This window comes from Solea senegalensis, linkage group LG3 (assembly GCF_019176455.1).
Source record: "Solea senegalensis isolate Sse05_10M linkage group LG3, IFAPA_SoseM_1, whole genome shotgun sequence".
In the NCBI taxonomy this organism is placed as follows: domain Eukaryota; kingdom Metazoa; phylum Chordata; class Actinopteri; order Pleuronectiformes; family Soleidae; genus Solea; species Solea senegalensis.
This window is the reverse complement of record NC_058023.1, coordinates 27,829,588-27,840,294: the sequence shown is the minus strand read 5'-3', so window position 1 is coordinate 27,840,294 and position 10,707 is coordinate 27,829,588. Positions and strand designations below refer to the sequence as shown.

The 10,707-nt window shown below is 42.7% G+C and overlaps 1 protein-coding gene across 1 annotated transcript; it reads left to right on the top strand.

Annotated features, from left to right (window-relative positions):
- The first annotated feature begins 875 nt into the window (after positions 1-875).
- Positions 876-7,975, top strand: pus7l (pseudouridine synthase 7 like). The gene is made up of 10 exons (XM_044020119.1): positions 876-954; positions 2,086-2,923; positions 3,568-3,727; positions 3,815-4,037; positions 4,675-4,773; positions 4,861-4,942; positions 5,089-5,254; positions 5,993-6,119; positions 6,983-7,036; positions 7,347-7,975. Exons 2-10 carry the CDS (start codon positions 2,119-2,121, stop codon positions 7,680-7,682), a joined length of 2,052 nt encoding a protein of 683 aa, XP_043876054.1. The 5' UTR covers positions 876-954; positions 2,086-2,118; the 3' UTR covers positions 7,683-7,975.
- Positions 7,976-10,707: the final 2,732 nt, after the last annotated feature.

The window sequence follows — 10,707 nt, the reverse complement described above, 5'->3', positions numbered from 1 at the left end:
AACTGAGAGCCTTCACAGATTCTATCTGGTGTAGGAATTGTTCCCCGAACATCAGCAAATCCTAATTCAAGCTTCAGATTAATTTTATTTGGGTGCAGAGGTGGCAAAAATGGCTTTTTCCATCCTAAAAGGTTGCAGACCCCTGACTCAGACAGTTATCATATTGCATTGCTATTCCATCCCCAATTGTGGAATGTTGAAGAATGCCAGTACTTACCTCCCATATATTTGTTTGCATACAATTGAGTTAAGTACATTGTGTTTGCATGCAGCAAGACAAAAGGTGATGAGATGTAAAGTCTAGCGATGCCCCTGATAGGACACATGCAGTGTATAGTAGTAACTGTAACCTTGTAAGACACCCATAACAATATCAACCACTTTATCTTTACTATCCCGTTTCAAGAAAACCGAGTCTATCAGAGACTAGTAAACCATCCATTTGTAGGGGTAGCAGCTTGAGCAGAGAAGCCGACTTACTAACAAGCGTATAACGAAACACTGTTACTGTTACTTACAAATACAATGTATTATTATTACTATTATTAGCTCGCTTGGAACTTTAAGGACGGGGAAAACCATTGCTTGGACAAAGGTTCAGTCAAAAATATTTCCCACCATGACCCGACCCGGGCTCTGTAGAACCTGCACCAGGTACTATCCCTAAGCCAAGTAGAGTCAAGTCGAGCCGAGCCAAACTAGAACTGTATAATGGAAAAGACCCAATACACTTCATACTCTAATGCAGACAGGCACGCTTGACTGACAGTGCTGGCAAAGGAGGCAGTGGACAAGGTCAATATAGTGTTATAAAGAACTGTTACCCGACAAAAAAAAGGTTCAGTTTCCCTTTAAGAGCAGTCACGTGACAGTCACATGGTGCGGAAGTAGTCGGGATTGTTTCGGCGTGGTTGTGTTTACATCAACAGCTCCTGGTTTACTCACCACACACAGGTTCGTTGAATAAACACCTTTTATTCCTTCATGAGACACTTTTATTCCCGTTTTAAGACAAAAATGTGCTCTGCTGTCTTTGCTGCATTAGACACAGCGCTCGCTGTCTCCAAATGTCGAGGTACAGTTATTTAGAACGGTTCAATCACTGCAAACAGACATAAATAAGCAGAATAAAAAGCAACTGTCACATTTTAAATGATGCATATATTATCTTAAAAGTGTCTCCCAGCTCTGACTATATCTAAGAGCAGTTTAAATATTCTCTGCTGCCTACTATTGGTATGTCTGTAAACCTATACTTGCATCATATTTCCCATGTCTCTTTCGACACGTTTGTATCCTTTTGTTGCCTCAAGTGTGTGAATTGTGCTGTAATACTGTAATTATTTTCACCATCGCTTAATCTTGCGATTCTGGGGACATAAATAGTTAGAAAACTAGTTAAAATGCAGTATCCTAAACCTCATACTCCCATGTTGGACAAAAACCACAAACATTCACTTTTCTGGTTTCTTTGTTATGAAACAGTACAGGAAAAACAATTATGAAGCTTCTTATGAGAACTTGTTATTAACATATTAATTTAAAAAAAAAATGTTGTCAATAACTGGTAGAGGTATACTGGGGTGTGCATCACTAAATGATTTAAATATTTAATTCATGTTGTTTTATTTATTCAAGCAATTTTACTCATTACCCCGTCTTCCAATCGTCTCACTCAATTAAAAAAAACATACACTGTTTCCAAAAATTTACTTTTTTCTTGTGATTATCTGCTTATTTATATCTTTCTATGTATATATCATATTGTGTTCTGGTTTTTACATTACATTACATGTCATTTAGCAGACGCTTTTATCCAAAGCGACTTACAAAAGTGCATTTAAACATTTGGGTACATATAAGAGCTAGAAGTAAGTAAGAGGTTTTATTATGTTTTCCCTCTTATGTGTGTTTCTAGTATATATTATTGTATGCTAATGACTAGGTCTTGTTTTCCTGCAGACAAATTTCCCAATGAGGACAACAGACATCTCTCTGTCTAATATATTGTATCATCACCTGTTCTTGGATATGTAGCCTATTGCCTTACTTGTTTATCCAACCTTTCAACTCTGTCCTTTTCAGGTTTGAGTGGAGGATCTGCAAAGTTTGGATTAAATGACCATGAAGCAGGACATTGATGGTGTGAACATCCCTGTGTGCTTCATCTCCAGTCATGAAGGTTTTCTCGGAAGCATTAAGAACTTTATCAAAGACTTTGTTGTGACTGAGATAGACATTAGTGGACAGCAGGTGAACAAAGAGGTGACGGCAGCAGCAGCACATACCCCAGCTTGTGCCTCCACATATAAAATGAATGAGACCACTGCTAAATGTAAACAGAATAACAATTTCTCTGTCTCAGACAGTGTGTATGTGTCTGCTGATTGCGGGGTAGATGTTGCCCTGCCGAGTCCAGGCAGTTTTGATTTGGGCGTGATTTTAGGCCAGTCAGTCAGTGATGAGCTTGAACAGTTTGTGTTGACCCTCAAAGATGAAAAACCAACCCAGCAAGAGTTATCGCTGGGATCCTTTGCTGACAAACACCACAGAGCCAACGTCCACCGGGCTGTCAGACACCGTTTTCCCTTCCTCATGACTGTCACCATTCAGCCTGAGATCAGGGTGAGGGAGGACCCGGACTACAGAGAGCTGTCCCAGCTGGTCTCAGAGGACGAGGCGGAGGACTTCTTCAGGTTCATAGATGCCAAAGTGCGCGGCTCATCCTACACGTTCGGCCCTGATGACGATAAGGATCACAGGACAGCGGTCCACCACTTCTTGAGCCGCAGGTTCGGGAAACTGGTGGAGACAAAAAGCTTCAGCGATCAGGGGAGTACAGCGATTTCGGTGAGGCTGAGGGAGCGAGGGAGGCCGAAAAAGAGAAGTGCAGATGAGCGAAAGGAAGAAGACGTTTACACCGGTAGGGAGTAACCATGAAACTTAAGTTATTACTTTCTCAAAAAAAAAGAAGAAGAAAAAAGTCAAGTGTGTAAATATGTAGGAGAATGCATTGGCAACATTTCAACGTACTACAATAAGTATGTTTATAATCATTATCTTATCATCATAAGATTTTTATATGCACTTTAGGCAAGGGGGTTGCTGTTCAGAGACATGATTCTACACCAAACCGAAACTACAGTACAATGCATAAATCCGATGCATAAAGTAACAAAGGAGGAGAAAACCACTGAGAGGAGGAAAGAGGAAGAGCGGATAATGTTGTGCAAAAGTGTTTCCAGTAAACGCATTAAATTCGTTGGAAAGGGAGAGGGGAGCGGAAGAGACCTCCATTGTTGTTGTCTGTGGTATCACAATAACGTGTCATTAATTATTCAACACGAGATCTTTAATTGATCAAATTGATCAGAGAGGCGAGGTGTTTAGCAAAGAACAAGGTGTTGAGGCAACTAACAAATATCAAGTATTAAACGTGTGTCCATTATCACCAAGTCATCCAGTCTGAAAAATAAAAATACTTGGAAGGCCCCCTGGTTAGCGGGCTTATCATTAAAACACTAACTCACTCATAGGGATATGTGCTTTTGTGATTTGTGTGTCCAGCGTTCACTCTGTGTAAGGAGAACCTTGAGACTCTGGAGGCCATCAGCTACATGGCAGCAGCTCTTGGCGTCTTACCATCAGATTTCACCTATGCTGGAATCAAGGATAAGAGAGCCATCACCTACCAGTCCATGGTGGTCAAGAAGGTCTCACCACTACGGTAGGGCTCCTCTGTTTTGTTTTGTTTTTGTACATTTTACAGATTTGTTTGCTTTTACGGCCACACCATTTGTATTTATTTCATCAGGTTGAATGACAAGCGAGCAGAGTTTGAGAAGAGAGGGATGCACCTGTCGCAAGTCCGCTCCGTCAGCGAGCCTTTGAGGATAGGGCGACTGCAGGGGAACCACTTTGACCTGGTGGTCCGTGACCTACGGCCTCACACGGCTAGTAGTGACACACACTTCTCGGATGCAGACAGACACACTCGACTGGCAGCACTGATAAAGGAGGCTGTGGAGAATGTGAAGGTGTGATTATTATGTTTTTTTTTTTTTTTTATTGCACTAAAATAAACCAAACGTTTACTCGGAACAGTTTGAATTAGGGCTGACGCGAGTATTTTTGACTGAAATTGCAGTATGACAGGGAACGGTAATTTTTACATAATTATTCCCAATTATTTTCATTTGAATAACATATTTAAAACGATTACTGTGTGATTTCTGTGCAGATCTGTGGGAAACAAAGATGCTTTCTTCAGTCTGTAGAAGGTTATGTGTACAAGTCCAGAGGCAATATTTAATCTAAAATAGTAATTGCGATTTTGCGGAGTTGTTCCGCCTTTGAATAATCATATTACTTTTAAAAATACGTTTACAAAGTGCCTTTACATAGGTTAGCAACAATGTAATACCTTCAAAAACAAACATTTGGGAGTTATATTGTAAGTTTACTCTCCTGTATGTCCCTCACACTTTGTCAACTGTTAATTGCCATATTAAAACGTCTGTATATCAAAGATTACCATTCTATTATCATCTTTTACCATCGTTTTTATTACCATATTGTTCCTGCTCTGTAAACATACTCATGGGACAGAAACAGACCGACAACACAATGGCAACACAAAAGTTGAATAGACTGCGATATGTTTTGTCGTTGCAGGCCAGAGGTTTTGTCAACTACTATGGACCACAGAGGTTTGGGAGTGGACAGAGCGTTCAGGCCGACAGAGTGGGACTGGCTTTACTCAAAGAAGACATGGTGAGTGATCAGATCGCTGGCGACGTGAATCATGCATTCACTCTCACATTGTACACATCTTGTGTTGCTGTGGGTCACGTGTGTTAGGTGAGTGCGGTGCGCCTCTTCTTTACTCCGGAGGAAGGTGACGATCCTCAGAGTCACGCAAAGAGACACTTCCTCCAAACAGGTAAGCAGTTTGTTTTTTTTTTTAATCCAACATTTTACACACAGCAGCTATAACACGACTGTGTCTATGAGTGTCAACAGTCACACGCTTGGATGTTTTTAAAGCCTTTTTCCGTGCTGACCGTCCGTCCTGCTACGTTGTACCAGATAACGCCAAGGAGTCTTTGGCTCTGATGCCACTGTCAAAGGCCAGAGAGCGGCTGATGCTTCGAGCCTTGAACCGCTACGGAACAAGTGCAGACGGTTGCGCCCAGGCTTGGCTCAGCCTGCCCCACAGCATGAGAGTCTTCTACCCACACGCCTACTGTAGCAGGTCAGCTGAAATTCTTTATGTATTCACCCATTTAAACCAAGTGGCGGCTGGTTTTGACATCAGACTTTTCAGCAGAATGAAAAGAGCATTTGAAGCCTCGGGTGATGTGATTTGGTTAAGCCATGTTGACGTTTAGAGGCTCTTATTTTGGAGTCTCCCATGTCTCAAAATGGGAACATAACAAAGATCGAGACCATTACCTTGTCTGGGAAATGTTGCTTTTGTGTTATAAGGCTCCTTTTCCAATAAACGTTTTAAAAAGGTGTTTAAAATGTACAAACATACTGTAAATACAGGACATGGACACTTACGATGACAAGAGGATAAACGGAGACAACATGAAAAAACAAAACCTAGTTTTTTCATTCCATTGACACTTCCTGTGGTCATGAGACGCTTCCTGTTCTCTGCAGTTGTGGTCTGAACTTGATGAACTAAGAAAAAAAATAATAAAACAAATCAGAAAAACAATCACTCCCTACAGTAAATAAGGATTTTGGTTCAACGCATTAAGCTGAAACTAGAACTGCAGCTAACGATTATTTTGGTGTATATTATTATTATTATTATATACACTATATCACATACATTGAGATGTTTATTTGACTGATTGTATTAGTTCGTGAATAAATGAACTCATCCCCGCCCCTCGCCAAGTGCTCTATTTTCTCTCCTAAGCACATAATATTCAGGACGACTCTCAGCTCTTATCGTAACTGACGACTTTGTGGTTGGCAGGGTGTGGAACGAGGCGGCGGCTCACAGGTTGGCGACCCTGGGCCACAGAGCCAGGGAGGGAGACCTGGTGTGGACGCAGGCGGGCCAGAGCAAAGCAGAGGACGGCGGAGACAGTTGCTGCGCTCAGGTAGTAACAGTAGGGCCTGGAAATAAACGACACTTTACACCCCAATTTAGGAAGTATGTCATCATTTGATATCGCAGTTTGGTACATAAGCAAGTTTGACTAGGATCTAAAGTGAATGAAGATGGCGACTGGGCCAGCTCTAACTGAAACTTGCAAATTATACTGCAATGTGAAATGTAGATTTGCCAAAACAACAACTACTACGACGAATAATACAACCTCTATTGAGAAAAGTATCGTTCAGGGATCCGTATTGAGGTCCAAATATAGATAATGTACAAAAAGTTTTATGTCAATTCCCCGCACAGAAAATGGAACAAAGGAAAAATACAGTAGATCTCGTCTTTAATCATCATTTACGTTAGAGAAATGACAAAAACGGAAGGTTTTTTCACAGCATTGTGTCACGAGAATTTAAAAAAACCACAAATGCATAAAATGAAACTGTCGTGGTATCTCTTGTAATTGCCTTGGCTATTTTTCTCATGATGTGGAAAGTATGTCCCCTCATGAGATGGAGAGATTGTTTTCATGAGTGGGCGAAGCTCTCGTAACAAGAGGATCATTCATGAAAAACCGTCAGACAGTTTTATAATTCAGTGGAACAGAGGAATGACAGCAGCGCTGCAAACATGTGGTCTGATTTTTATCTGTAGTGTTTCATTGTGCGCCGGAGACATGAAGTTGCTTTCAGGCTGCCCGAGTGCTAGATTCCATGAATATGAAAAAACATGTTTTGCTATGAGGTGGTTTTAACGCTCTCACAACACATTTGTTCATAGATTTACTTTAATGCATTTTAGCGGACCTGTGGGACGTAGGGATTGTATGCTTTCAAAGCTCATTCTATTCACTTTTTCCAGATCCATGTGGTGACGGACCAAGAGGAGCAAAGGGGAGTCTATGCACTTGAACAAGTATGTGCTTTGTTTTTTTTTTTAACTGTGTTAGTTTGTCCGTGTGGAGCGGCAGAACTCAAGAAAAGGGACAGATTAAGATGACGTTTTGTTATGGGCGGGGATGTAGGTTATCGCTCGAGGGAGAACTGCTTTGTGTCTGTATCGCGGAAATCTGAGGCGCCTCGGTGGGGGTTTGCACACAGAAATTTGAGGCGCCACCTGCAACCAGGACATAAACATCATGCGTTTAGAGCAGTAACTCTCTCAGAAAGAGGAGTGTGGTTTTAAAAGCAGCTGTTCTGATTTGTGTCGCTCACTGCATCACCAGGTGTTGCTGCCGATGCCAGGAAACACGGTGAAGTATCCAGAGAACGCCTTGGGGACCTGGTACCAGGAGAGACTGGCCAGAGATGGGCTGGATAACTGTCGCTTCAGAGTGGGCAGCCTCAAACTCAACATACCTGGCTGCTATCGCCCCCTGCTGGCCAAGCCGCACAACCTCAGCCACCAGCTCCAAGGGGCGGCTTGCAGGGAGGGCGGGGGAGGCGGAGAGGTCACGGGAGAAAGGAAGCAGGACTCGCTTGCTCTCACTTTAAACTTCGACCTGGACTCTTCTTGCTATGCTACCATCTGCCTCAGAGAGATCATGAAGTGCGACCTGTAGAGGTCGAGTCTTTGTTCCTGTCGTGTTTGTGTGTCCATGTGCGGGGAAAAAGAGGCAGCTTTTTGTATCATGCCAACGTCGGTTTTTTTTGTAACTCCACTTGACCCTCATGTCTAACATGTATTGGTAGTCCTTTAGTTTGTTCTTGTACTGAGCAAAACATGGTAGCTACACATAATGAAGAAAAAGAAAAAAAGAAAAAAAAAATCACCAAAATGTTAATGAATCTAAATGTAAGAGCATGTTAAACAGTATTTGTGTTTTGTGCCTTGAATAAACAAGTGTAAATTAAACTTTGTGTGCTTTAACTGTGTGTGATAAGTGGTTTTATCACTAGATGGCGACACAGGATTAGAAGTAGGCTCTCACACGCTCCAAGGGTCACATCATTAATCTGGCGACTAGGTTTCCACCATTTTCCTCTTAGTCATGCTGGAATGACATGAAGCCTGATGCTCCTGCATCATGTGACGGAAAAGTGAAAGAGGCGTTCAGCTTAATCCACTGAGCTTTACCACACACTGCACTAAAACTGAGTCGTCTGCGCCTCCAGTGACTCAGTTAGGCAACGAAGAATGTTTAATCATATTAATTAACAAGTCACATTAGAATGAGCGGAGTGAAAAGTGACAGTCTGTGTGAATGTTTAGTCGGAGGTTTGGTTCTGACATGCAAGTCTGTCATGGACCTCGCAGCCTGTGAACTACACTGTCTGCCATAAAGACCCATTAGCAGTAATGACTTTCTTCACTTACTAAGGAATTTGGTTACAAAATGACACAGAGGGGAAGGGGAGGGAGTGAAAAATTGAAAACCGTAACATTTTCCGACCGGAATCCTGTTGTGCCTTAAACTTAATTTTGTGAACATGTTTAACCAAATACTGAGTCTTAATAGGAGTCGTGTGCTCGGTGGGTCCTCGCGAAATGCATTTCCACAAAGATTTCTCAGTGAATTCTCCACGTCTCAATCTGCTCTGCGGCAGTTTGCCGAATAACGTTCTCCGTCTCAAACTGACGTCGAGTGAAAGAAAAGGTCAGAGTCACAACATTTATTGGTGAAGTTGTTGGAAGGTGAATATCCCCCGTGTTGGAGGACACGGAGGTCCAAAATGGCACCCTTTTGAGAGCATGTGCAATTTTCAGTTTCTGCAACTTAAAATTAAATGATTAAACCTTTGATTGTAGTGGTTTGATAAAAAAAAAAAAAAAGAGACAAACAGAACACACTTGCAGTCGCAGCAGTGTGATGACACAAAGACACGCCCAGTTTTCTCACCCGACTGGCAAGTGGCTCCACGGTGTTTTTAACTTTGCTGATATGGGAATTTTGAAAGCGTGCGTGCTTGTCCCTGCCTGTGAAAGAGAAAGTGAAAGAATGAGCGCATGTTTTTCTTCTCTTTTCCTCCCTTCTTTCCCGGGCCCCTGTCAGTCATGTTGCAGCAGGAGCCGCCGCTGACGGCCGACAGGCTGTGTACACAAGGTCGTCTGAGCGAGGTCGATGCAGGTTGACTAACCTCGAGCAGTGCCGTTGTTACAGTATTCCTACAACTGCCACGAATCCACACTATATCCTCCAATTTATCCTTTCCAAGTTTTCTTTGGAGTCCATTCACGCACATTGCAGGCATTTAACTTAAGTGATTCATTCCACTGTCACACTTAAGTGTCACTCGTGGAGCGGTCTTGGGGTCGGATTCTAGTGAACAAAAAGGTGCATTTGTTAATAATTTGGAAATGCTTTTACCACATGCGATTCAAATTTCACGCCGACGACTCGGTCGCTTGCCAACATCATTTCTCGGCCGCTCCCAGCGACTGTAAAACTCTCAATGTGACGAGCGCTCACACGTGTGAGCGTGAGCCGCATGCTCATGCTTAACCTGTGACCTGTTCATTATGGGACAGTGTCATTCAGCAATAAAACCATGGGACCTTTGCGCTGCCCAGAGGCTGCTCTGTCACTGTCATTTAGTGTACTCCAAGTCAGCGTCCCACATTTACGGAGGCCCGCATGTGGAAAACGCATTGACCCCGATCGCTGCAGCGCTGTTATTGACCAGCGGAACAGGAAGGGGAACGGCTGTGTGAAATGAGATTGATTCACGGAGGGGGAGAATCGCAGCTCCGGCACATGTAGAGCAGCTGGATCCAGCAGAGTGGTGTGTACATATTGGACTCTCATGATGGAGGTCATGCAGCGAATGCTTGTGCATCATTTTCACGAAAACAGTGTTACGTTCATATTTGAAGCCCAGTTAGAACACACTATTTAGGCTATATTGAAACGGATATCCAGAGGCTATAAGAATGTGCAATACAATTTCTGTCCAGCACAACCTATATAGACAATCGGATGAAATCGTTTTTTTCTCCATTTTCAAATCTTTTTGGCTCATTTTTATGAACAAAAATTGTTTATTTTGTGACGTCTGCACAAGTATCACTACTCCTTTAAACAAATAAAAATAGAATTAGTCATAACTTTGACTCAACAACACGTAAGAACACAACCCCAGGATGTCTATATAAGGAGTAGTGTGTTATTACCACATCCCAAGGTTGAGCACTAACGGTTAAGGATGCTTCAAATTTTGTGTCTCCATGATTCCAGACATGAACGTCCATCCATTTTCTACCGTATTATCATCCACATGAGGGTCGCAATGTCAATCTCAGCTGACAGAGCAGTAGGCGGGGTCACACCATCACAGGGCCACATATAGAGACAAACAACCATTCACTCTCACACCTATGGTATCCAATTGACCTGATCCCCATCTTGCATGTTTTTGGACTGTGGGAGGAGGCTGGAGAATCTGGAGAAAACCCCACACACATGCAAACTCCATGCAGACACCAACCGTGTGGGCCCCCAGGCATGAACTTTTTTTTTTTTGGAGCCTGGAAATCACTTTTGGACTTCTCGTGGGCACTTCTCTTCGTGTTTTCGCTCATACCCCAGCCCTGTTTGCAGCTGTCTCCCTTTACGAGTGCAAAGCCGCCGTCTTGGCATAAAACAAATC